The 27624-nt window shown below is 43.3% G+C and overlaps 2 protein-coding genes across 5 annotated transcripts in view; both read right to left on the bottom strand.

Annotated features, from left to right (window-relative positions):
• LOC129697013 (cytochrome P450 4V2-like) overlaps positions 1 to 1311 on the bottom strand; it is a 42805-nt gene extending 41494 nt beyond the window's left edge. Inside the window, exon 1 of the mRNA XM_055635204.1 lies at positions 670 to 1311. Within this exon, the coding sequence (XP_055491179.1) occupies positions 670 to 850 (181 nt within the window). The 5' untranslated portion in view covers positions 851 to 1311. The remainder of the gene's footprint in view (positions 1 to 669) is intronic.
• A 1387-nt stretch (positions 1312 to 2698) lies between these two features.
• Positions 2699 to 27624, bottom strand: part of LOC129696995 (protein FAM149A-like) — a 93685-nt gene continuing 68759 nt past the window's right edge. For 2 of the 4 annotated variants that reach the window (XM_055635168.1, XM_055635176.1), the window contains exons 10-16: positions 26942 to 27169; positions 25254 to 25358; positions 20953 to 21076; positions 19018 to 19143; positions 8409 to 8487; positions 7866 to 8012; positions 2699 to 4730 (exon numbers count right to left, since the gene is read on the bottom strand). In XM_055635168.1, the coding sequence (XP_055491143.1) occupies positions 4651 to 4730; positions 7866 to 8012; positions 8409 to 8487; positions 19018 to 19143; positions 20953 to 21076; positions 25254 to 25358; positions 26942 to 27169 (889 nt within the window). In that variant the 3' untranslated portion in view covers positions 2699 to 4650. The remainder of the gene's footprint in view (positions 4731 to 7865; positions 8013 to 8408; positions 8488 to 19017; positions 19144 to 20952; positions 21077 to 25253; positions 25359 to 26941; positions 27170 to 27624) is intronic. The other 2 variants (XM_055635185.1, XM_055635193.1) reach the window with 1 other exon arrangement.

Raw genomic sequence — 27624 nt, 5'->3', positions numbered from 1 at the left:
CATGATCATATTGAATGGCGGTGCAGGCTCGAAGGGCCGAATGGCCTACTCCTGCACCTAATTTCTATGTTTCTATGTCAGCCATGATCACATCGAAGGCCCGAATGGCCTACTCCTGCACCTATTGTCTATATCTAATTCACAATTATTGAAGCACGCCTTAGTGCAGAACTACTTATACTAAATTATTAAATTGTGTCTTACAATATTTGGAGTTCCTCGATGGTCAAGAACCAAAGCAATCAGTTCCTGTATATTACACAACCTCAGGCTGAAGGTCTGTGGAAGGGTCACGACCCGAAACGTCAACCACTCCTTCTCTCCAGAGATACTGCCTGTCCCGCTGAGTTACTCCAGAATTTTGTGTCTACCTTCGATTTGAACCAGCATCTGCAGTTATTTCCTACAGATATTACACAACCTCGTTCTTTACTGAAATTTAAACACTGATTGCATAAATAATTCAAAGAGTGCTCCTGCTCAAAGATCTGGGACTGGGACGAAATCTCGTTACACGAAGTATCAAAAAAATAATTCGGGAGCACAAGAGAGTTCAGATGCCGGAACCTGGATGAAAGGAGATCCGCTGGAGGAACTCAGCTGGGCGAAATGAAGTATGTTGTGTTAAATGGCACTCGCTGTTTGCAGGCCGTCGCTGGGAAATCTTACCTTCGCCGCTGGGTTTGAAGAGCAATGCGTTGCCCAATATCGGTAATGTCGGGCTGAGCCCGGGGATGCGCTTCAGCTTGTACCACGTTCGGACATAATTGCCGAGCAAGTGGAAAGCGATGAGAACCAGGAGAGTGAGGATCGCGGCTGCCAGCAAAGCGCCGGACACCAGCACCACCATCCCGGCCCGCTCGGGGAAGGGAGAGGGAAGGGAAAGTGCTGTGTGGACTGGAGAGTGGGAAGGGCTCTAATGAGCCGTCCTCATTCTTATCAAACTGTCACCAGAGTTTCCACTAGTTACTAGAGCATTGCAACTCCTACAACAGCAAAGTGCGCAAGGGTTTCCCAACCAGAGTGCGAGTCATCGCCGCTTGAAGGCGTTCCCTGAGTTTTGGCCACATGATGTTTGCCAGTGTTGTCGCGTTTCTCCCTTCTCGCAGCAGAGAACTGATTTCAAGCCGCCCTGAGAGAAATGAGAGTGGAGTCCAGGGTCAGGGTTGAGATCAAAGATCTTTGGTTGAGATCACTGTTGATTGCGAGTTCAGACACAGGGCCCATACTTTCAAATTCTGAAAATAAAATTCAACCTATTTAAATTGTGGGTTCGGTAGCAGAAATGCGAGGGCTGGCGGCGAATGGAAGTTTAATAGACCAATTCACTGGTATGAAGTGGTTGTATAAACTATGTGTCCATTGGGGTAGAGGGACAGCCGTTCGAGGACCTACTCCCGCACTCTGTGTCCTTTTGTGTATAAACCTGCCTCTGCAGTTCTTTGTTTCTACCTTTGGAGGCGAGAGTGGGTTAAGTTTTTCATTAAAAAGGCGACTGGGGTCTTTATAAACAAAGGCTTCCTGCAGGAAACACTGACGTTAGGGGCCGCTTGCCGTCGCCACACATCGCATCACACAGAAGGGGCGACACAGCGGTGCAGCTGCGCCAGAGATCCCAGTTCGATCCTGACCTCCGGTGCTGTCGGTGAGGAGTTTGCACAACTCCCTGAACGCTAGCTTCAGCCCATGTCGTTAAATGATCTATATCCCGCTGTATACTTTGATCTATATCCCGCTACAAACTTACTCACCAACCTGTCTACTTTTATATCCAAATCATTTATATGATTTTAATTTAACACCTCAATAAGCGAGTTCGGTATTCCGAAAAACATAAGGAATCATGGGATTTGTCAAAGGTCACAAGCGATGACAACTCTCGGCAGCCATGCCAAGGCACGGACACAGACCTGCGCCTCATCTGCAGCCAGGACTGAACCCGGGTCTCAGGCGCCGCAATCGCTGCTGAACCGCCACTGGACCATCCCCGTCCCTTCCCAAGTGTCGCCCCCCCCCCCCCCCCCCCAAGGGACGTCAGGAGTCAGATGGGAGCGGTGCCCCCAGGCACACAGCCAGCGCAGAGATGCAGCGCTAAATGCAGCTCAACTATGCCTGTCTTGCCAGGTAAACCCTCCTACAGCCCTGCCTTGACTGACAGGACACATGTAATGTGTTACTAACAGCAGGGTGTGGGACAAGCCCAGCAAATCAGGCTGTACTGTACTAATTTTTCTGCAAAAACAATGTTTCTGTATAATTAATATTGCTGCAAGTACATCTTAAAGCGCTTAATAAATCAGTAGTGAACCATAAACTAGCTTTAGTAATGACTTCAATATTTAATTCATGGAAATGGGGCCAAGTTTAGAATTCCTACCAAGGTACATTGAATCATAAGGTCATACGGCATGGAAACAGGCCTTTTGGTCAAGTCGACCAAGATGCCACAACTATGCTTGATCCACCCGCCTGCATTTGTCCCATGTCCCGCTAAAGCTTTCCTATCTTGAGCAGTCTCTCTGCATTAATCTATGTCTTAGATAACATGGTGATCTTTGCACTGAAAATCTTTGACCTTTGCAAACAGAACGCCAATTGAACCAAAGTGACACCAAGTTATTATTCATTAGGTGTACACACATCTCTACTTGTATCGCTGAGAAATTGTATCTACTTTTCATCTAAGTAAAAATAAATGCAGAAGCTAGTTCTTATTGGATCATGAAACATTGTTTATTTACACAAGGAATCAAAGAAAGATTTCTGAAATAACAAAATTATTTTGTATCTATAAAAACATATTTTATGACTCGCCATAAAACCCAAACAGTATTAGTCAGAGATTACAATGGTGGTCAGAGTTTACAATGATGGTAAAGACACTTAAAAACACATACTGTAATTTCTGTGAAAGGTGTTCTGCTTCAACAGAGGCAATGGAAATACTCAACTAAAATAAGTAGCAGAGGAATATCATACAAATGAATTAAATATTCATCTGCCAATATCACAAACTGTACATTTTAAAATCACTGTATCTACACGCGCACAGTTCCAAACTAAATTTGGCAAATTAATGCTTCAAAACACAATCAAAACTTGTCTCGACCAATTACAAAAAACAGTTGATCCTCACTTCACCATCTCTTTTTTAAATCATGGGCCAAATCTTTCTGGAAAATTAAACAAAGTTGAACAAGAATAAAACAAACTGATGCAGATATTAGTACACAAATCAGCCAACCTGTTGTGAAAATTGAAAATATGCTGTTGCACATTCCCAATGCTCGATGATTGATTTATGTTACTTTGTACAAATAGCATCTCATCCTTGGCATTTCTCTTTTTTAAGCTAGCTCGCCCATTAATTGTCAGATTCAGATTCAGGTGCAATCTTTATTGTCATTGTGCAGTGTACAGTACAGAGACAACGAAACGCAGTTAGCATCTCACCCAGAAGAACGAACATAGAATAACAATTGTCCATTTATCTTCACCATAGGAAAATATGATTCCTAATTGAAAGCACTTTGAGCAAGATGCCCTTCTTCAGTAAGATTTGGCCTAATGAATTAGGATTGAGTGATCAATTTAAAATTTGAATCCACCATTCAATCACAACATGATAAAATTTGAACAAATTACAGGGAAAGGTTATTGGCTTCCAGTGTTTACGAGCTCCGTTGTTGTCATTGCATAGAGTATTTGAATACAATATACAATAAATAGATTACGTAATATTAAATACATTTGGGAATGAAATGTGCAAGACATTATTAAAATACCTTAGAAACATATTTTTCATTTATAAATAATATAAATAAAATAAAACTCATGTAGCCTCAGTGAAATTTGAGAAAAATGGCAAATGCATGCCATAAATTTGTCTTTGCATACTGATAATCTACAACATGTTGTATTCGTCAAAAAAGGGAAAAAATGCATTTCTGTAGCTTAACTACAAACTAAATATTTCCTTTTAGCTTGCTCACATTGCATTCAATAAGCATAAAGTTTCAACAATAACTATTCTGTTTTAGTTAACACATGATGTACTAACTAGTTGCCTTTCTGTAGGTTACCTATTGAGGTATTAACAGTATATTAGAACCAATGAAAGGGTCACAGAATAAAGATGTAAGGCAGTGTGGAGCTAGCTTCTCATGTCAGAGGATTGAGTTTCCTGCCGCTCAGTATGTGCAAGCTCAGGCAGTTGCCCGGGTGTAACAGACCAACCCCACACGCTACCCCAACACCAATCCTGTCTGTCTCTACCTATGGAGTCAGGTTTTCCAATAGGATATCTGCAAATGCTACAATCCCAGAGTGAATTACCTAAAGTCCTGAAAAATTACCTGGAGAGTTCCTGTAAAAAAAATGCTTTGGTTGCATAGTTTGCTTAAAATATTAATTAATATTTTATAATAGTTAATAGGATATTAATTAATAGGAAGACAACTAATACTCATTAGTGTATCATTAATTGTTTGAAACCATTGAGGATCATTGAAGCAAGTCTTTTCACTTCAAACTCTTTGGATTTTCATCTTGTTTTCTTTAAGTCGGGTGTCTTCCGAGTGTTGTCTGTGCCCTCACATTGTCTTTGTCACCTCTGTAGTCTCATTTCTCCAGTCAGTGGACTTACTGTACCTACGAAACCACCTGTGATCGCTTTTTTGAATTTGTTGGAAATCGGTTGAAGGTTTTGGACTGGAGATGTACTTGTGGTCCTATAATGATTAAAATGAGAGAAACAGGTGAGAATAAACTTTATTGGAGTGTCAAGAGTGTTTTATTGTCACCTGTCCTGAAATGGAACAATGAAATTGAGTTTAGTTTAGTTATACAGCGGGTCAACAAGCCCTTCGGCCCATCAAGTCCTCACCGACTAACGATCCCTGCACATTAACACTACCCTACACACACTAGGCACAATGTTACATGTATGCCAATTAACAAACAAACCTGAACGTCTTTGGAGTGTGGGAGGAAACCGAAGATCTCTGAGAAATCTGTTCGCTGACCACAAGGTCATGTTGCAGCAGAATGTGGACATGTGGGAGTCCAATACAACTCCCACACTGAAGTAAGTTTTATGGCATTAGAACCCCTTGACAGCTGACAGGATCAAACTCACCGTCCCCTCAATTGCTCAAACCAATGGATCGTAAAATGATGACAAATATATACTTTATGCAATTTCAGCTTAATTAATTATTTAAATTACTGAACTAGTCGTGGCTGTTACTTTCAGACAAACATGAATCATTCTTAAAACAACGTAGGAGGCCCTTGTAGCCTGGTGAGCAAACCTATTAGTTCTATTCCCCGTGATTTTATTTCCCCGTACCCCACTTGTACTCTCTCATTCAAGCCCATCAACTCCCCCGTGATTCTTTTTGCATTGATTATATTGAGTAATTTACAGCAGCCAATTAGCAAAGCTATTTGCTGCCTACGAGGTTATGAAAATGGGACATTCATTTTGATGGTGTTATTGTTGCTAAACACCAAGGATGTTTGATAGCAAACAATGACAATCAGCAACAAGGAGTCCATAACCTTGGCAATGCTGGATCTTAGGGAGCAGTTTTTTTTAAGATGGTCTACAGCAAACAGAGTCACAGATTGAAAAATCCTAGACCTGCATTATTGAGGAAAGTCCTCAACTTTTTTTCTATTTTGATTCTAGTGGCGAGTCATTAGATTCAAAACCAAGCAAAATTATTTTTATGGGATGCACTAAAGTAAAGGCTCACCATATTCTACGGAGACGTGTACAGGTAAATAGATCAACTTAACTAGTCACTGAAACTAAGATTAAAAATTGAAAATATAGCTTCATGTCAGCATTTTTTAAAGGATAGGCTACCCTGGTTCTACAACTCAATTTATTTCATTAAAAAATGATTATATATTGAAGGATATAATTTTTGTAGGAAGCTCAAAGCTTCATTATCTCAATTTAGTTACATTTAATGAATTTAATTGATGATGAATCATCCAGATAGTGAGTTCTTGAATGAACTGTAGACAAAAGAAAACGTAGGGCCAATATATAAGTGTCATGTTACCAGGCGTAGCATGTAGTTCAATTAGTTCCTGTAGATGACATGTGTATGTACCTTTAACATAGTGACCTCACCACTACTAACCACTCCCCTTATTAGATGTATAATTGCAACCTCCCCACCCATAGTTCTCTCTCTCTAGCTCCGGTGACAGACCACGTACAGCTAGAACAGCAATGCTTGTGAACTATCAATAAACTATTAGTAAAGACACGATGTGTTGGTGAGACATCTTTACACTTCCTGGTCCTCGTTGACTCTTATTCCAACTGGTTTGAGGTCGACCAGCTACACTCACTCACCTCCTCGGCTGTCATCGGGAAGCTGCGCTGCCACTTCGCCACTTTCGGCTCCCCAGCTCGCCTCCAATCCGACAACGGCAGCCAGTTCACCAGTGCCGAGTTTCAGCGCTTCGCTACCCGTTGGAACTTCCAGCATTATACCAGCAGTCCCGAGTACCCGCAGAGCAACGGCCTGGCGGAACGCGCTGTCCGCAGTGCTAAGGACTTGCTGGAGCACTGCAGACTGTCTAAATCTGATTTCTACCTGGCCCTCCTCAATCTTCGCAACATCTCCCGCGACTCTGCCCTGGGCTCGCCTGCTCAGCGGCTGATGGCTCGCAAAACTCGCCCTCCGCTCCCTGTAGCCCAGCAGTCCCTCGCGCCCGCTGTCCTCCAGCCCGCTGCAGTCCAGGAGCGCATTGCCACCAAACACGACGTGCAAAAGCGCTCCCATGACCGGTCCTGCCGCCCTTTGCCACGTCTGTTTCCCGGCCAAATCGTCCGGATGCAGACCACCTCCGGTCACTCCAAGCTCGCCACGGTCGTCGGTGATGCTGGTTCGCCGCGGTCTTACCTGGTCGATCACGATGGTACCATCTATCGCCGCTCCCGCCAACATCTGCTGCTTGTCAACGAGCCCCCTCCTCCGCCTGCTGATCCTTTTTCCCCTCCCTTGTCCGCTACACTTCCAGCGGCTCCACGGATGCCTCGCTCCCTGCCTTCTCAGTTGTTCCAGCCACCCTCTCCGCCGCCCAGCCCTCGTTCACCCACCACTCCGCCCGCCGCTGTGCCTGCGCCCGCTCCACTGCCTCCGCATGCTCCTTCTCCTCATGGTTCCCCGGCTCCGGCTCCTGCTGTTCCTGCAGAAGAGGGAGGTGGCGAACTACGCACCCGGTCTGGCAGGCTGGTTAAGCCGCCTGTCCGGTATGGTGATTTTGCTTAGCTGTTTAACTGTTTGTTTACCTGCTTGTAGCGCATGAGACGTGGTCGATCAGTCACTACTGTATTGCTTTGTTTCTAAGGGGAAGGATGTAGATGACTAGTGCATGTACCTTTAACATAGTGACCTCACCACTACTAACCACTCCCCTTATTAGATGTATAATTGCAACCTCCCCACCCATAGTTCTCTCTCTCTAGCTCTGGTGACAGACCACGTACAGCTAGAACAGCAATGCTTGTGAACTATCAATAAACTATTAGTAAAGACACGATGTGTTGGTGAGACATCTTTACAGTTCCCAAAGGCGAAATACGTAACACATGAATTAACAACACAACTAAAATCTTCTCCAAAATTTCGGCTATTTAAGGACACTAATATGAGCCGACACCTAGAAACTCAAAATTTACCATATCCTCAGCTTACAGGTTTATATTGTCTCTTAAGATTATAGAGGTAACAATTGGTTTCATCCTAACATAATAATTATTTGTTATCTTAACAACGCACTTTTCTCCTGAAAGGAATTAAATTGCTCTATATTATTTGACAAGAATTATGTATCAGTACCCCACATTGTTCGATATTCTTCCTCATCTCCTTCTGCGGGCGGCTGGTTTGACAGGTGGTGATGATGATGTACGAAATCAGTGTGATAATTGGAACTAGAGGCAGAAATTCCTAAGCTGATGCCAGTCACACCAATACCAGCACGGTCTGTAAAAAAAAGTTAAGGCACTGGTAATGTCAAATGGCTTTTGCTTCCACTTTGATTAAAATCAATTTTGATTCTAAACGTGTCAGTAATGGACACTGGGAAATATTCCAAAGCTGCTCTGAATTCTGACAAAGGATCTCAGACCTGAAATATGTATTATTTTTCATTCCACAGATGCTGCCTGACTTGCTGAGGGTTTCCAGCAGTGTATGCTTTTGTGTCAGATTTCCAGTATCAGCAGTTTTTTTGATTTTCATCTTCTGCCAGTTAAATGGTTAAAATCCATGTAGGTCTTTTTGGCAGATGTTATATTTCAATATTACCAGAGGGACAGAATTCAAATTCCCACACGCCAATTTCGATAAAGTATGATTAGCACAATGTTGCTCATTTACCTGTAAAGGAAGCCCGCCCTAATCGTGCTTGGCTGGCATAGTCCATAGGTGTAAACGACCTCTTGAAAGGCGTATCAGACTGAAATACAATGCATTTTGCAACAGTTAACAGTTCCATTGTTCCAGCTCAGTCAACAATTCTCAATTGGTCATTAGCTCTTCTATTATAACCATAAGGCTATTTTCACCCATAAATCAAAGAGTTTAGACAATGTCCCATAGCAGGCTCTAATCCTTTGAAAGTATTACCAAAATGCCAACAGGCACAGTAGAAATGCTAGTAATTAGGGATAAGCAGCACTGTTGTATTAATCATTTGACCCAGTGCACCGTGTGTTCCATCTTGTGAGCATGATTTTAGCATCCAACCAGCACTAACTGTCATTTGTCACAGCACATTGGCAGTCAGCCCATTTTCTTGCGTTCAAGAGTTCAACTTTGCTTGCAGTTCTTAAAGCCAGCCTGCTACTCATTCAAGAAGGGACATTATCAATGTAGCAGGTGTTCCTTTCGGATACAATTGCAACTTCAGGCAAAAGCAGCACCTCACAGGAGGGAATGTGTTCAGTGGGTAGCGTCTAAGGATACAGAAGGGGTTCACAAAAGTACGTAGTGCACCTTTAAATGACACACCACAAGTCAATGCACCATACCCACATCACTCAACTACTAACCATCCCTAAACAAACATCGGTCAGAACTCTGACCAAATATTCATTTGTTTTACCACGTTAGTATTCCAAGCTTCACAACCACATTTCATAGTCTGCATTCATTCTATGTTACAAATACACCATGTTATCCAAGGTTCAGATACACGCACATCATCCAAACATATGGTGATAGACCCACGGGCAACCTAGCCTCTCTTTTGTAAACAGAGTAAAATTAGTGCTTACAGCAGCTACTGCGATGAACAGGCACAGGTAAAGTTCCCCTGGCTATCATGCCCAACAGCAAAGTGCAGATCAATGATGATACCATAGTCCAAAGTACAGACAGGAGATTAGTATTCTAATACTAAACCACCTTCTCATATCCGACTTGAACCTCAACAACACTTTCAAAATAACAAACTGAAAATGCTGTAGTTGCAACTCTGTCTTTCATTGACATTTTCTCACTTTGCGCAACATGAACTCGAGAGGCCAAGAATAGAGCAAAAATGAAAGCACATACTTTAACACAGCTGCTACATGACATTCACTGTATGCACACTCTGAGAAGTGTGTTCAGCTCTGGCTGGACAATTTCTAATCTTGATGTGGACTCGATAAGAAGAAGCTCATGAGGGGAAATGCATGTTTTTTTTTTACCCAGAGTGGGGAAATCAAGAGGAAGATAGAAACATAGAAACATAGAAAATAGGTGCAGGGGTAGACCATTTGGCCCTTCGAGCCTGCACCACCATTCGATATGATCATGGCTGATCATCCAACTCAGTATCCCATCCCTGCCTTCTCTCCATACCCCCTGATCCCTTTAGCCACAAGGGCCACATCTAACTCCCTCTTAAATATAGCCAATAAACTGGCCTCAAGTACCTTCTGTGACAGAGAATTCCACAGATTCACCACTCTCTGTGTGAAAAATGTTTTTCTCATCTCGATCCTAAAAGGCTTCCCCCTTATCCTTAAATTGTGACCCCTTGTTCTGGACATCCCCAACATCGGGAACAATCTTCCTGCATCTAGCCTGTCCAACCCCTTAAGAATTTTGTAAGTTTCTATAAGATCCCCCCTCAATCTTCTAAATTCTAGCGTGTACAAGCCGAGTCTATCCAGTCTTTCTTCATATGAAAGTCCTGACGTCCCAGGAATCAGTCTGGTGAACTGTCTCTGTACTCCCTCTATGGCAAGAATGTCCTTCCTCAGATTAGGAGACCAAAACTGTACGCAATATTCCAGGTGTGGTCTCACCAAGACCCTGTACAACTGCAGTAGAACCTCCCTGCTCCTATACCCAAATCCTTTTGCTATGAAATTATATAAAATTATATCACATCCAGTCGAGGCATCTCAAATATCTATGGTGTCAAGGAATGCCTCAATGAATGTAGTTACATAACTGAAGTCACATTACTGGACATTGGCCAGGATAAAGTTGTGGGCATGGTAATGCACCAGCTGGACATTCAGGAATGTGTTCCAGTTGTCGTACATCTTGCTGTTTAGGCATTGCATCAGCGGACCAGTCAATGTCAGACGGCAATATTGGGAAACATAAAGTACCAGCAAAGCTACATGCTTGGTCTCTATTATTCTCATCCAAGAGTCAGTGAAATGTACACAGCTCTCGTGTAGCACCCATGACTTCCCTTAAATAATTTGGCAGGCGGGCAATGAATAAAAATTGGTGGAAAGTGTAGCCTTATGGGCCTTTCCCATTTAGGCGATTTTTCCCTCGTCTGAAAAACGGGCAACTGGAACGGCGACTGTCAGAGTGGAACACACGCACACACACACACATCGCTGGCGGGGGACAGGGCAAGCGGGGGGCAGCATTGTCTGAAATTCACACGGTGCAAAGACAAGGTGATACAGACACACACCGCGATGAACAGGAAGGTTGGCGCTGTAATTAAGACGGTGAAAGCACAGTGTACGGTAAGTCCTTTAAAAGAGAGGGGGGGGGGGGGGGGAGGGGGGAAAAGGGGGAGTGGGAATGGAGACAACTTTTAAGAAGCCAGCCAACATTTAAGAAGCCAGAGATACACGGTTGTGAAGCTCGGCGGACGTTTAACATTACCGGTCAGTTACCCTTTGTTCTGAAAACTACTGCTTACTTTTTTTTTCCCCAATGAGCCAATGAAATTCACCGATCAGCACCGGCTACAACCTACAAGAACCTATGAGAACCTTTGACCTCCTGGCAACCCACTAGAACCTCCTGGCAACCCACCTACGGCACGAGAATTATCTTTACTCTCCATGGTGGCTTCATTCTCGTCGCCGCTAATTTTTCAACATATTATTCAACAAAAATTTAACATGTTGAAAAATTCACAGTGAGGCCACAACTAGTTCCCAGAATGCGGAAACTCCTCACGACCATGAAGGCAACTCCCCGGCAACCGCCCACGAACATGTGGCGACTGCATAGTCTCCTGCAATCCCCTAAAAAGTCGCCAAAGTGGGACAGGCCCATTAGCAGCCATTATTAGCAACTCAAATGACTATGATTTTAGTTGTGACTGGAATATTTTGCATACTTCAGCAAGGACTGCATTGTGAAATCATTGCATCTTATGCATTGGTTCTAACGAGTGGACAAATAAACGTCCTCTAAATACTCCATGGGGAAACAGGCTATGTCGTCCTCAGGGAGATGTTCATCCATATCTTCCCTTTTCTCATCTAGAAGGCTGTCCTTCTCTGCACCCTCCCTGTTGCATTGCAGCCACAGATAATGATTATAGTACCTGTTGTGCAACAGCAGCTAGAATCAAAGACCCATAAAGCCGTAGTGCATAGGGAAATGTGCCTTTCCACCCAGCATGACCAAGCAAACTCCAAATGCCAGACAGACTGTACCTTTTACAAAAACTGCTGTGGTTTAGAATCATCAAACTCTTCCTTACCAAAATCGCACCTAAAGTACACTTAATAGGAATAGGGGATTCAATTGTAAGGGGAATAGATTGGCGTTTCTACGGCCACAAACGAGACTCCAGGATGGTATGTTGCATCCCTGGTGCAAGGGTCAGGGATATCACTGAACGGCTGCAGAACATTCTGGAGGGGGAGGGTGAACAGCCAGTTGTCGTGGTGCATATTGGCACCAACGATATAGGTAAAAAAAGGGATCAGGTCCTACAAGGTGAATTTAGGGAGCTAGGAGATAAACTTAAAAGTAGGACATCAAAGGTAATAATCTCTGGATTACTACTAGTGCCACGGGCTAGTCAGAGTAGAAATAGGAGGATATTGCAGATGAACACGTGGCTTGTGGTGCAATAGGGCATTGGAACCAGTTTTGGGGTAGGTGGGACCAGTACAAACAGGACGGTCTGCACCTGGGCTGGAATGGAACCAATGTCCTTGGGGAGTGTTTGCTAGTGCTGTCGGGGAGGATTTAAACTAATGTGGCAGGGGGATGGGTGCAAGAGCAGAGAGGCAGAGGGGTGTAAAATGAGGGTAGAAGCAATAGGTAGCAAAGTGAAAAGTAAAAGTGGCAGGCAGACAAATCCAGGGCAAAAATCAAAAAAGGCCACTTTTCAACATAATTGTATAAGGGGTAAGAGTGTTGTAAAAACAAGCCTGAAGGCTTTGTATCTTAATGCAAGGAGCATTCGTAATAAGGTGGATGAGTTGAATGTGCAGATAGTTATTAATGATTATAATATAGTTGGGATCACGGAGACATGGCTCCAGGGTGACCAAGGGTGTGAGCTGAACATCCAGGGATATTCAATATTCAGGAGGGATAGACAGAAAGGAAAAGGAGGTGGGGTAGCGTTGCTGGTTAGAGAGGAGATTAATGCAATAGAAAGGAAGGACATTAGTTTGGAGGATGTGGAATCGATATGTGTAAAGCTGCGAAACACTAAGGGGCAGAAAACGCTGGTGGGTCTTGTGTACCAGCCACCTAACAGTAGTAGTGGAGTTGGGGATGACATCGAACAGGAAATTAGAAATGCGTGCAACAAAGGTAAAACAATTATAATGGATGACTTCAATCTACATATAGATCAGGTGAATCAAATTGGCAGGGGTGCTGAGGAAGAGGATTTCTTGGAATGTATGCGGGATAGTTTTCTAAACCAACATGTAGAGGAACCAGCGAGGGAGCAAGCTATTCCAGACTGGGTATTGAGTAATGAGGAAAGGTTAGTTAGCAGTCTTGTTGTGTGTGGCCCCTTGGACAAGAGTGACCATAATATGGTTGAGTTCTTCATTAGGATGGAGAGTGACATTGTTAATTCAGAAACAATGGTTCTGAACTTAAGAAAGGTGACTTTGAGGGTATGAGATGTGAATTGGCCAAGATAGACTGGCAAATTATTCTTAAAGGGTTGATGGTGGATATGCAATGGAAGGCATTTAAAAACTGCATGGATGAACTACAACAAGTGTTCATCCCAGTTTGGCAAAAGAATAAATCAGGGAAGATAGTGCATCCGTGGATAACAAGGGAAATCAGGGATAGTATCAAAACAAAAGATGAAGCGTACGGATTAGCCAGAACACGCAGCCTACCAGAGGACTGGGAGAAATTCAGAGTCCAGCAGAGAAGGACAAAAGGCTTAATTAGGAAAGAGAAAATAGATTATGAAAGAAAACTGGCAGGGAACATAAAAACTGACTGCAAAAGTTTTTATAGATATGTGAAGAGGAAAAGATTAGTTAAAACAAATGTAGGTCCCTTGCAGTCAGAAACAGGCAAATTGATCATGGGGAACAAGGACATGGCAGACCAATTGAATAACTACTTTGGTTCTGTCTTCACTAAGGAAGACATAAATAATCTGCCGGAAATAGCAAGGGACCGGGGGTTAAATGAGATGGAGGAACTGAGTGAAATCCAGGTTAGCCGGGAAGTGGTGTTAGGTAAATTGAATGGATTAAAGGCCGATAAATCCCCAGGGCCAGATAAGTTGCATCCCAGAGTACTTAAGGAAGTAGCCGCAGAAATAGTGGATGCATTAGTGATAATTTTTCAAAACTCTTTCGATTCTGGGGTAGTTCCTGAGGACTGGAGGGTAGCTAATGTAACCCCACTTTTTAAAAAGGAAGAGAGAGAGAAAACGGGGAATTACAGACCAGTTAGTCTAACATCGGTGGTGGGGAAAATTCTGGCGTCAGTTATTAAAGATGGGATAGCAGCACATTTGGAAAGTGGTGAAATCATTGGACAAAGTCAGCATGGATTTATGAAAGGTAAATCATGTCTGATGAATCTTATAGAATTTTTCGAGGCTGTAACTAGTAGAGTGGGTAAGGGAGAACCAGTGGATGTGTTATATCTGGACTTTCAGAAGGCTTTCGACAAGGTCCCACATAAGAGATTAGTATACAAACATAAAGCACACGGTATTGGGGGTTCAGTATTGATGTGGATAGAGAACTGGCTGGCTGACAGGAAGCAAAGCGTAGGAGTAAACAGGTCCTTTTCAGAATGGCAGGCAGTGACTAGTGGGGTACCGCAAGGCTCAGTGCTGGGACCCCAGCTATTTACAATATATATTAATGATCTGGATGAGGGAATTGGATGCAACATCTCCAAGTTAGCGGATGACACGAAGCTGGGGGACAGTGTTAGCTGTGAGGAGGATGCTAGGAGGCTGCAAGTTGACTTGGATAGGTTGGGTGAGTGGGCAAATGCATGGCAGATGCAGTATAATGTGGATAAATGTGAGGTTATCCACTTTGGTGGCAAAAAAAGGAAAGTAGACTATTATCTGAATGATGGCCGATTAGGAAAAGGGGAGATGCAACGAGACCTGGGTGTCATGGTACACCAGTCATTGAAAGTAGAAATGCAGGTGCAGCAGGCAGTAAAGAAAGCAAATGGTATGTTAGCATTCATAGCAAAAGGATTTGAGTATAAGAACAGGGAGGTTCTACTGCAGTTGTACAGGGTCTTGGTGAGACCACACCTGGAGTATTGCGTACAGTTTTGGTCTCCTAAACGGAGGAAAGACATTCTTGCCATAGAGGGAGTACAGAGAAGGTTCACCAGACTGATGCCTAGGATGGCAGGACTTTCATATGAAGAAAGACTGGATAGACTCGGCTTATACACGCTAGAATTCAGAAGATTGAGGGGGGATCTTATAGAAACTTATAAAATTCTTAAGGGGTTGGACAGGCTAGATGCAGGAAGATTATTCCCAATGTTGGGGAAGTCCAGAACTAGGGGTCACAGTTTAAGGATAAGAGGGAAGTCTTTTAGGAACGAGATGAGAAAATCATTTTTTACACAGAGAGTGGTGAATCTGTGGAATTCTCTGCCACAGAAGGTAGTTGAGGCCAGTTTATTGGCTATATTTAAGAGGGAGTTAGATGTGGCCCTTGTGGCTAAAGGGATCAGGGGGTATGGAGAGAAGGCAGGGATGGGATACTGAGTCGGATGATCAGCCATGATCATATCGAACGGCTGTGCAGACTCGAAGGGCAGAATGGTCTACTCCTGCACCTGTTTTCTATGTTTTGATGTGATTCATGGTCTCTTTGGATGTAGGAAAGGTGGGGAGGGGGGGCACAAATACATTTGATACACTGAGAACTGAAAACAGGATATCATTTGCTCTGTTGGTCCATTATGGTTAATTCAGCATTGCACCGTGATAAGTGTTACGAACTGCATCGTTTACATATTTCTGGTGGAAAAAAAGCATTAATTAGGATTAAGCCATTCGGCCCATCACGTCCATTCTGCCATTCAATCATGGCTGCTCTATCTCTTCCTCCTAACCCCATTCTACTGCCTTCTCCCCATAACCTCTGACAGCCATACTAAATCAAGAATCTATCTATCTCTGCCTTAAATATATCCACAGACTTCGCCTCCACAGCCTTCTGTTGCAAAGAATTCCAGATTCACCACCCTCTGACTATAGAGAAATTCCTCCTCTAGATCCTTCCTAAAAGAATGTTCTTTAATTCTAAGCTATGAGTTCTAGTCTCTAGACTCTCCCACTAGTGGAAACATCCTCTCCACATCCACTCTAGCCAAGCCTTTCATTATTCTCTAGGTTCAATGAGGTCCCCCTCATTCTTCTAAACTCCAGCGAATATGGGCCCAGTGCTGTCAAACGTTCATCATAGGTTAACCTACTCATTCATGAGATCATTCTTGTAAACCTCCTCTGGACCCTCTCCAGAGTCAGCACATTCTTCCTCAGATATGGTGCCCAAAACTGCTCACAATATTCAAAATGCGGCTTGGCCAGCACCTTATAGAGCCTCAGCATTACATCCCTGTTTTTGTATATAATCCCTCTCAAAATAAATGTTAAATAGTTTGCTTTCGTAATACTGATTCGACTTGCAGATTAACCTTTTGGGACATTTGCACCTCCCGATTAATTTCTAGATTACCCACATTTCTCCACATTTAGAAAATAGTCTACGACTTTATACCTACTACCAAAATGCACACTCCACATTTTGCTACACTATACTCCATCTGCCACTTCTCTGCCCACTCACGCAAACTATCCAAGTCCTTCTGCAGAGTCCCTGGTTTCTCTACACTACCTGCCCCTCCACCTATCATCTGCAAACTTCAACGAAATTAAAATCTGTCACAAAACATCACAATTAATAAAGATTCTGTATTTTACAACAGAATTGCGTTCATTCAAGATTCATAAAGCATCTGGTTTTCTAACTACATACATCATAAGCAAAATGAACCTATGTACAGTTTGAATTGCACATCATCACTAATGTTACTCGAGAAGAGTGAGTTTGTGCTGAAGTTGAATCGTTCAAGGATGCATTTTGCTAGATTTGAATTGGCCTTTGGAGGTAAAATAAACTAGGAATTGTTCTCTTCACTTCTCTGACATGTATTGGTTCAGGAAATGTGCACTATAGATTGATGTTTAAAGCATAACAAACAGGATCCCTATCCATGTTCTGATCCGCTGAGTTATTCTAGCGCTTTGTGTTTATTTAAATAACAAATAAATGTCAATTCTAACATGTCACCTTCGTGAGCACTTATGAGATACAAACTGAAAGGTTTTTTGGTAAAATATATTTATGCTGGCCAGGTTAGTTTTGGTATCTCAAGCCAATTTGAAATGTTGGTTAAGAAGTTAAGCCATGGTTTACTTGGGCTTTCAGATGCACAAAGATGCAGGGGCGGAAAACCCGGGGGGGGGGGGGGACAGAGGGGACACGTCCCCTCCATGTCTTGAGAGGTGGGGGACATCCCCCCAAGTTGTTGTAATCCGGAATTAAAAATCTGGTGAAATCTCCGCTTTTCGCGAGACAGTGGGGGTGGGACTGATGATCGAGGGCGCCGATTGGAGGAGAGCGACGTTGGTAAGCAGGCAATGGGGGCGGGACATGATTCAGCGCGGTGATTGGAGGAGGGGGGAGTGGGGGGGGGGGGGGGGGGGGGGGGAGGCGCGGTGATTGGAGGAGGGAGGCGTGGCAGGATCGATCTCGGCCGGTTCTCCGCCGCTGTCCCGTCCCCTCCCGAGTAACCCCCCCCCCCCCCCCATGGGTGGCCAGAGAGGTCGGCAGCAAAGATCCTCTGTGTAGGATCTTTGGTCGGCAGTCAGACGGGCCAGCGCAGAGAAGCAGAGCTAAACCCAGCTAACTCTGCCTGTCCCGCCAGGTGAGCTTACAACCCTTCCTGGACTTACGGGAAATATGGCCAGCATGAAGAAGCAGCGCTGGTATCTTGTCAGTCCAGACAGGGCTGTGGTTAAACCGGTGAGACAGGCAGAGTCATGGGCAGAGTTAAGCTGCATGTAGCGCTGGATTGAGCCTCCGAAGCCTTGCGTGCGTGTGTGTGTGTGTGTGAGTGTGAGTGTGAGTGTGAGTGTGTGCATGCACGAGCGGCCACCAAGAAATTGTGTCCCCCCTGTCCCCTGGTCCCCTCCATGTTTTGACAGCGGTTTCCGTCTCTGCAAAGATAGCACTATTTTGCAAAACTGAGAAGGGGTCCTTCCTGGGGTCCTGACAGATATTTATCCCTCAACTGGCAACACTGAAGTTAGATTATCTGCTTGTTATCATATTGCTTTTTTCCTGTAATGTGCAAATTGGATACCACATTTTTGACATTATAACAGTGATTGCTTTTCAAAAGTTTCTAGAGAGCTTTTTGGAATTATTTTTGAGGTATCAAAAGTCAATATATAAATGCTAAAAACAAACCATGAAAGGAACTCAGTGGGTTAAGCAGCATCTGTGGAGGAGAAAGGGATTGTTGACATCCCAGGTCTAAACCCTGCATTATGATTGAGACTGGAGAGGTAAGATCACCAGTATAAATGGAGAGGCTAAGGGTAAGGCAGTACAGAACATTTTTGGCAGACTGAAAAGGGGTGAAACATGATGGGCAGATGGAGGAGGGAGAGAAGTAGAGTTGGGAGACAGAGGCTGGTGGGTGACGGGTGGAAGTGGACAAAGAGAAAAAAAAAGGCAAATGGACCCAAGGGAGGAAAGAGCTAGGTGGAGACATCTGCTGGTGAGTGATTATGGGGACACAAAGGCTGCAGGCTCTAGAATCTGTTAGGTACGTGCTAATGGGAACTTTAAAGAGAGAGATGATGGGCAGTTGGAACCACATGGGGAGGGATCCAGACAGTGAAGTGCATAGACAGAGATGGATGGAACCAGAAAGGGGGGAGAGAGGGAAAAACAAAAGCAAGTTTGATTTTTTTTTGGTACAAATTTGGAAGTCCATATTAGAATTGTGCCAGGTTCTGCAAGTTTTCCCTTCCCTACTGGTGAAAAGACACTCCTCTTCTGTCTTTCTCATATCTCCCCCATCTTTAAGTCTCCTGGGTCACTTTAACATCGATCGAGTTATGTTCAGGTCACACAAACACAACATTACTTAGTCATCCTCTAGTATCATTAATAGCTGGCTTTAAATTTACTGGCCTTGCATTAGGTAATTTATTGTCATATAAAAATCATACCCGAAATGTGTGCGTTGTATTTGGCCTTGAAGATGTGTCCAAAGCAATTGGTCTCTCCCTGAGAGGCCGACGGCCTGAGCCTTCTCCAACTGCACTTGACACTCGGCTATGTGGGAATCTTCCTCTCTGTCAGAGAATACACATCATACATTTTTCTTAAAATGAATTAATTCATCAATAATTTAATACTCATAAAAGTAGAAGAAGTAGCTATGAACTGGTTAATGAATTTATACTAGAAGAGTGCAATTACAGTCACCTGTCACATTGATTGCTTGTGCCAACAATGTCAATGGTCAATACCTAGCGTTATGGGTTCAAGTCTCACTCCAGAGAGTTGGCAAAAATAAAATCCAGGTTGACACTTTGGTGCCACACTAGAGATATGCAATACTATCAGAAATAGTATCCTTTGGAAAATACCTTAATACAAGGTCCCATGTACTCCCTGAGGTGAAACTAGAGGACCAGTTTTAAGAGGATGTTATCCCCTGTGGTGCAGGGGATAAAAACATTTACCTCCTTTTGGTTTTGAGAGATTGCTGTGGTGAAGTTGACTGTCTTCCACCCTGCATTAGAACAGTTTCCTCAAAATTACTTTATTGGTTTCAAGGATCTTTGAGATGTTTTAAAGATAAATGGGGACAATAAATAAATCAAAGACTTTCCTGACTGATTTTTTTTTCAAAATTGCTCTTCACAAGTAGTAACCTCGAGGTACTTGGTATTAGAACATGGAACAGATCAGCACAGGGACAGGCCCTTCGACCCACAATGTCTGTGCCAATTTCTTTTTCAAAATTGCTCTTCACAAGTAGTAACCTCGAGGTACTTGGTATTAGAACATGGAACAGATCAGCACAGGAACAGGCCCTTCGACCCACAATGTCTGTGCCAAGACAAACTCATTTCTGCCTGCACATAATCCATATGCATCTATTCCCCATATATCCACATCCAAAGTCTCTTAAATCCCACCATCGTATCTGCCTCCACCACCAGCCCTGGCAAGAACATCTAGGCACCCGGTGGGCAGAAACAGTTGCCTTACACATCTCCTTTAAATTGTGCCCTTCTCACCTTAAAACTATGTCCTCAGGTATTTGATATTAGCATCCTGGGAAAAAAGGCTATGACCGTCCATCCTATCTATACCTCATAATTTGATACACTTCTATCGGGTCCACCCTCAATGTTTGGCATTGCACAGAAAACAATCCATGTCTGTCCAACCTCTCCTTGTAGCTAATACCCTCCAATTCAGGCAACATTCTGGTAAACCCCCTCTTTTTCAACGCCCCCACATCCTTCATGTAATGGGGCAACCAGAATTGCACACAACACTCTGCAGCCCAACCAATTCTATAAAGTTGCATCAAGACTTCCTGTAACTTAATGCCCCAAACCAATGAAGGCAAACAGACCATATGCCTTTTTGCTACTCTATTTACTTGCGTTGCCAGTTCATGGAATTATGGACTTGGACCACAAGATTCCTCTGTATATCAATGTTGATATTAATTGTATATTTTCTCCTTACATTCTACCTCCCAAAGTGCAACACCTCATATATTAAAATCTATGTAGATAACAGCCTGACTAACTCAACTAGTTCCACAATTTAAATGTGAACTCCTGGCAACAAATTAATGTGGAGCATTCTGGAAATAGTTGGCAGTTTTGAAACATCTTTGGAGAGAAACTGTTACCTTTCAAGTTGATAAGCTTTCAACAGAATTTAATAAAGCAAGTTTTTCACTCCATGGTTGCCGCCAGACCTGATTATCGACAGTATTTTTCTCTGTTTATTTCTGATTTCAAGCATCTGCAGTTTTTTGCTTTATTAATGCTTAAGCATTCTACGTGACTTTGACGTAATGTTTGGACACAGGCATACTAACGTAACTGACAAAACATGAAGGCTTTCCACCTTACCAGTTGTTGTCTTGATATAGGCATGGGAAAGTGCATTTCTGCCGAATCTGAATTAATAGGTGGTAATTGGTTATGACGAGTTGTTTGTGCTGAAGGAGAAGAGAGTTGATCTAATCCAGAATGTCTAAATGAATGAGAATTAGAAACCCTTTTAACACAGTGAAAAAAATCTGCAATTAAAATTAGTTTAAAGATACGAGTTAATACTTCCATTGCCCAATAATCAGTAACAGCGCAGAACTAAAACAAAGGTAGATAAAGGTTAACGGATCAATTCTAATACACACAGATATAATACCACAGGAATAGTGGAAAAACATTTATTCAACCTTTTAAACCAATTAAAGGTAAAGCAATAGCAGTGTGTATTAAATGAAACGATTGTAACCTAAAAGATGTTTGCAATTAATCATCTAAATATTTTCAGCAAGGCTTGGGCAGTTTAAAATCTTTGGAAAAATATAATATAGTAAAAAGTATCTTCAGGATTGCTATGTTGGAGTCTGATATTTAACTAACTTGCTTCCTTTATTGCTTGCAGTTGTTACTGCAGTACGGATTGAAAAGCCCTATCAGTGCAGTAGCCAGCCACAAATTGGGTAAAGTTCAGAGGAAAGGCAAAGAATAATATTTATCTCGCTAAGAATTGGAACTCGATCAAATATATTGCTGACATTCCATGGGTGCTCCTGAGAGAAGGTTTAATTGCAGGGCAGTTACAATTTAAATACAATTAACAAGCCACTCAAGCCAAATGGCCAATGCCAGGCTTATGGACAAAGGACATTTATTGTCACATACACCAATTGGTCCAGTGAAATTTGAGCTACCATGCAGCACAAATAAGATAAACACAACACTATAGAATTTAACATAAAACATCCCCCACAGCGGAATCAACGTTTGTGAAGGAAGGCAATAAAAGTTCAGTCACTTCCTCTTGTTCACCTGTGGTCGGGGCCTATTGTCGCCTCTGCAGTCGCCGCTACGAATGGCCCAATGTTTGAGGCCCTCTCGCCGGATGATGGCTTGGAGTTTCCGAATTGGCCGCTTCCTACCAGAGACCGCGGCTCCCGCAGTCCACAGGCCAAGCTGCGCGGAGCTCCAACACTGGCGACTGCGGCGAAAGATCCCAGGCCTCCGCGATGTTAAAGTCAGTGCCGCCCGCGGCTGGAAGCTCCACGGACCACAGCTCCACGGTGTTAAAGTCGACAGTCCCAGCAGTCCGGAGCCTCCAACACAGTGACCCTAGTAAGGCATCGGCCGCTCCGCGATGGTACTTCAGTGCTGCGCTGCCGCTGAAGCTGAAGCTCTGACCGGTCTCCGGCAGGAAGCCGCGCTAATCCAGAGGTTAGGCCACGAGGAGGGGGCGAAGTTGCGGCTCGGAGGAAAGACGCATCCTCGACCCAGGTAGCGACTGTGAAAAACTGTTTCCCCCCTCCCCCCCCACATAAAAAGACTAAAATACCTCCAAAACAAAACTTTTTGACGGACTAAAAATTAAAAAAGGATGAAAGTACGAACAGCTGCAGGCGAGACTGCCACACTCGATGGCGCCACCTCTCGGGCTTATACCCAATACTCACCTCCCTACTCTTCAGCCTCATCTTCCATGGGATTACTACTGAGACCCCTGGAGATAGGCAAATGTCACCAAAGGGAGAAGAAACACATGGATAGGTAATGGGCAGATGGAACCAGGTTAGGCGGAAAAGATCGAGGGAAAATAATTTATTGAGGAATTGCAAGTGGACCTGGGCAATATTTAATCAATGATATTTGAAATTCAACACAATAAAAGTAATTGAGGAGATTACAACTAAAGAGGGACATAGTTAATGAATGATATTACACTAACTAGAGGGCACAGCGAAAAATATTTCTGAGTGACAGCAATATTGATTTAATATCTTCACCATTTCCCTGGTACCAGGCCAGTGGACGACATCGTCGGGAGCTCGCAGGTCACAGGTTGGTGACCTGTTTTTCCGTAGAGCTCCCGCAACAACAGCTTCGTCCACTGGACTTGAGGGCGGCAGCTTCAACCACCCCATGCCATGTGGATAGAGAACTGGCTGGCGGCTGGCAAACAGGAAGCAAAGAGTAGGAGTAAACGGGTCCTTTTCACAATGGCAGGCAGTGACTAGTGGGGTACCCCAAGGCTCAGTACTGGGACCCCAGCTATTTACAATATATATTAATGATCTGGATGAGGGAATTGAAGGCAATATCTCCAAGTTTGCGGATGACACTAAGCTGGGGGGCAGTGTTAGCTGTGAGGAGGATGCTAGGAGACTGCAAGGTGACTTGGATAGGCTGGGTGAGTGGGCAAATGTTTGGCAGATGCAGTATAATGTGGATAAATGTGAGGTTATCCATTTTGGTGGCAAAAACGGGAAAGCAGACTATTATCTAAATGGTGGCCGATTGGGAAAGGGGGAGATGCAGCGAGACCTGGGTGTCATGGTACACCAGTCATTGAAGGTAGGCATGCAGGTGCAGCAGGCAGTAAAGAAAGCGAATGGTATGTTAGCTTTCATTGCAAAACGATTTGAGTATAGGAGCAGGGAGGTTCTACTGCAGTTGTACAGGGTCTTGGTGAGACCACACCTGGAGTATTGCGTACAGTTTTGGTCTCCAAATCTGAGGAAGGACATTATTGCCATAGAGGGAGTGCAGAGACGGTTCACCAGACTGATTCCTGGGATGTCAGGACTGTCTTATGAAGAAAGACTGGATAGACTTGGTTTATACTCTCTAGAATTTAGAAGATTCAGAGGGGATCTTATAGAAACTTACACAATTCTTAAGGGTTTGGACAGGCTAGATGCAGGAAGATTGTTCCCGATGTTGGGGAAGTCCAGGACAAGGGGTCACAGCTTAAGGATAAGGGGGAAATCCTTTAAAACCGAGATGAGAAGAACTTTTTTCACACAGAGAGTGGTGAATCTCTGGAACTCTCTGCCACAGAGGGTAGTTGAGGCCAGTTCATTGGCTATATTTAAGAGGGAGTTAGATGTGGCCCTTGTGGCTAAAGGGATCAGGGGGTATGGAGAGAAGGCAGGTACGGGATACTGAGTTGGATGATCAGCCATGATGATATTGAATGGCGGTGCAGGCTCGAAGGGCCGAATGGCCTACTCCTGCACCTAATTTCTATGTTTCTATGTTTCTATGCCGCGGAGTTTGAACCGGCCCGTTCGTGGAGCTTGGATTCAGCCGCGGGACTGACTTACTTACCGGCCTCTATGTATTAACCAAGGAATCTTACTTGACAATAGATTCCATCCTTTCAACCCCTTTATACTTTGGGAGACCCAGTCAATATTAAGGATGTTAACATCTTCCGCTAACACTAACTACCCTATTAATTTTACATCTATCTGAAATCCCCCTACACATCAGCACCTCTAATTCATGCTGACTCTTGAGGAGCCTATAATACAGTTCCATCAGAATTACTACTTCCTTCCTATTTCTCAGTTATACCAATTGAGCCTCACTGGACAATCACCTATGGGTACTATGGTTATGTCCTCCCTGATCAAAAAGGTAATCTCCCTGCTCACTTATCTGCATCTCCATCACGTCTGTGGTACCCATACTCAGGAATATTGAGCTGCCAGTCCTACCCCTCTTTCAGCCATATTTCTGCTACGGCTACGATATCCCAGTCCCCCAAGCCAGGCCATGTCCTGTGTTTATTCGCCTTACCTGTTAAGCCACTGGCATTGAAATAAATACATTGTAAATCTTCGGGTTTTCTTCTCTTCACCGTGCATCTGGCTGTCCAGCCAATCTTGCTCTCTTTGACTACAGTATTTGACCCCCAACCTTTCATCTGCCTCCTTTCTGCCCTGGAACCATCCACCCTGGCAATTTGGTTAAAATCCTCCTGACCAGCACCAACACCTCTCCCTTTTAGGAATCTGGACCCCTCCCAGTTCAGATGCAACCCCTCCCTCTTACATAGGCCATCTCTACTCCAAAGTGGATGCCAATAATCAAAAATGAGGCCTTCTGCCCCAGCTAGTCAATCACATATTCCTCTGGCCTATTTCAGCCCTCACTAGCACATAGCACCAGAGATTACTACCATTGAGGTCCTGCTTTTTAACCTCTTCCCTAACTCCCTATATTTACTCCGCAGGTCCTCATCGATTTTCCTACCAATGTCATTGGTACCAATGTGCGTATCAGGCCGCTCTCCCTCCCCCTCGAGAATGCTCATCATTTGGCCAGACTCTTGTTCCCAATTCAGGACAAAGTTCAGATATAACCTGATTAATATTTAATCTTACCTCTTTAGTGTGAAGGGCTGATATGCCTGATGCCTTGCAGCACTGTGGGCTTTTGCAATTACTTCAACATGTTGAGAGCTCTTGTAAGTTGCAGAAGCATTTGTACTGCGATGAGAAGTAGAAAAATTACTTTGGTATGCCCATTGATTCTTGTGTAGTAATTGACATATTTTATGAATGATGAGCTCAGTGAAATTGACATCTCCTTCATTTCTGAGATTTTGAGTGGGAAATGAAAGTTAATTTCACAAGACTGTGTGCTTGCATGTTTCAATGTGTCTGGCAGTGCTTTGGTCAATATCATAAATCATAAACTGTCCCCTAATATTTTATATATTTCCCACTAATTCATTAAAATCCATTCGAATTCAGTAACTCATTATCAAGCACTCCTCCTGATTTTTTTAGTGAGAATAGAAATGAATTCATTTGTTCACAATAAATCAAAGATTTCTCTTTTGATTCCATTGGCAAAGAACTGCAACACATTTTTCAGAGCAGGGTATCAGTAACCTTGACCTCAATGTTTTACACAAGCATAATCCAGACATTGCTATTATTTTTAGTTAGTACTGATGGAATTGTTCCACCTCTGTCACTGTAAAGACCAGATCATTAATAAATCGTTACTAACACAATTATATAGATACAAATATATTTTAAGTTACCTGCGTGATCAATTCTCTTAGTTCTGCACAAGAGATCAAAATATACCACTACTACTGTAAAGACCAGATCATTAATTAGATCGTCACTAACACAATTAAAAAGTTACAAATATATTTTAAATTGGAATGACCTGTGAGCTTATTCCAGCTCAACTCTTTTGGTTCCGCACAAGAGATTTTTTCACGCAAAGGGTGATAAGTGTATGGAACGAGCTGCCAGAGGAGGTAGTCGAGACAGGTACTATCGCAACATATAATAAACGTTTAGACAGGTACATGGATAGGATAGGTTTAGAGGGATCTGGGCCAAATGCAGGTAGGTGGGACTAGTGTAGATGGGAATATGTTGGCCAGTGTGGGCAAGTTGTGCCGAAAGGCCTGTTTCCTCGCTGTAAGACAATATGACTCCATAGAGTTGAGGTGGTGTACGCACACTGCTCGTATCATATTTTCACTGGCATTTCCAGAAGAATAATATGAAGTACTGCATAATTAGGTGTGCCATTAGTCACATGACATGTTGCCTGCCCACAACTGGAAGAGTTTCCTAGAATAGGCTCAAAAAGCTGGAGTAACTCAACGGGACAGGCAGCACCTCTGGAGAGAAGGAATGGGTGACCTTTCAGGTTAAGAGCCTTCTTCAGACACTTCTTCTGACTCCAGTCTGAAGAAGGGTCTCAACCCGAAACATCACCCATTCCTTCTCTCCAGAGATGCTGCCTGTCCCGTTGAGTTACTCCAGCTTTTTGTGTCTATCTTCGGTTTAAGTCGGCATCTGCAGTTCCTTGTATGCTCAGTCCAATATTTCAACACTACCAATTGGTTTACCCTGATAATCCAGTCATCTGTTATTTGTGACTCCTAATCAAGTGCAATTTGGATTGTTACTAAAATTTGCTTGAAATATTCTATTATGATGAGCTGTGGTGTTATATAAATATATATTCTTCCTTTGCACTTTAAATCAATTTTAAGTTGTGGCTTGATAAAGTTATCCAGTGTTCGCCAGGTCCCACTCACAATTTAGTTCCCCGAAGAATCTCATCACTGTAGACATTGGCGGCTTTCAATTTTAGCAGTTCTGAACCAAGTGATGGCAGCTTTCGTTGTGTCGCCGTCTTTCTTGCAGATGCCTGAATGATGCGGGATGCTGAAAGAACACTGTGTTCCGCAGTCCGTCCCACACGATTTCTTGCAGTAGACAAAACACCAGAGCCCGTACTTAACTGTTTGTCATCTTGGTCACATCTTTAGGTGGAAATTAAAAAAAAGATCAAGATATAATATTTGGCAGATGATTCTTGTCGACTCCCATATGAGGAAAATCCATAATATCAAAGTATCAGATGGATCCACTCAGTTCAAATGAGTTTTTGCACAATTACACCTTCTAATTCCCCACTTCAGGTTGCCTCAGATTAGATCACATGGGATCCAGGAAGAACCACCTAATTAGACATATAATTGGAGATGGAGGTTGGTGGTGAAAGATTGTTTTTAAGACAGGAGGTCCGTAACTAATCTTATGTACAAGACATATATGTGTATGTACAGTATTATGTACATGAGTCATAGAGGACCCATGATTGTCATCTATGTCAAAGATTTAGATGAGAATATGCAAGGCATGATTAATAAGTTTGCAGATAACATGAAAACGGTGGGGGCGCTGCAAGCCGGCGCCCTGTCAGCAGCGTGTCCGT

Source organism: Leucoraja erinacea, chromosome 1, assembly GCF_028641065.1.
Source record: "Leucoraja erinacea ecotype New England chromosome 1, Leri_hhj_1, whole genome shotgun sequence".
Classification (NCBI taxonomy): domain Eukaryota; kingdom Metazoa; phylum Chordata; class Chondrichthyes; order Rajiformes; family Rajidae; genus Leucoraja; species Leucoraja erinaceus.
Note: the sequence above shows the minus strand (reverse complement) of the source record. Positions and strands in the feature narration are given on the sequence as shown.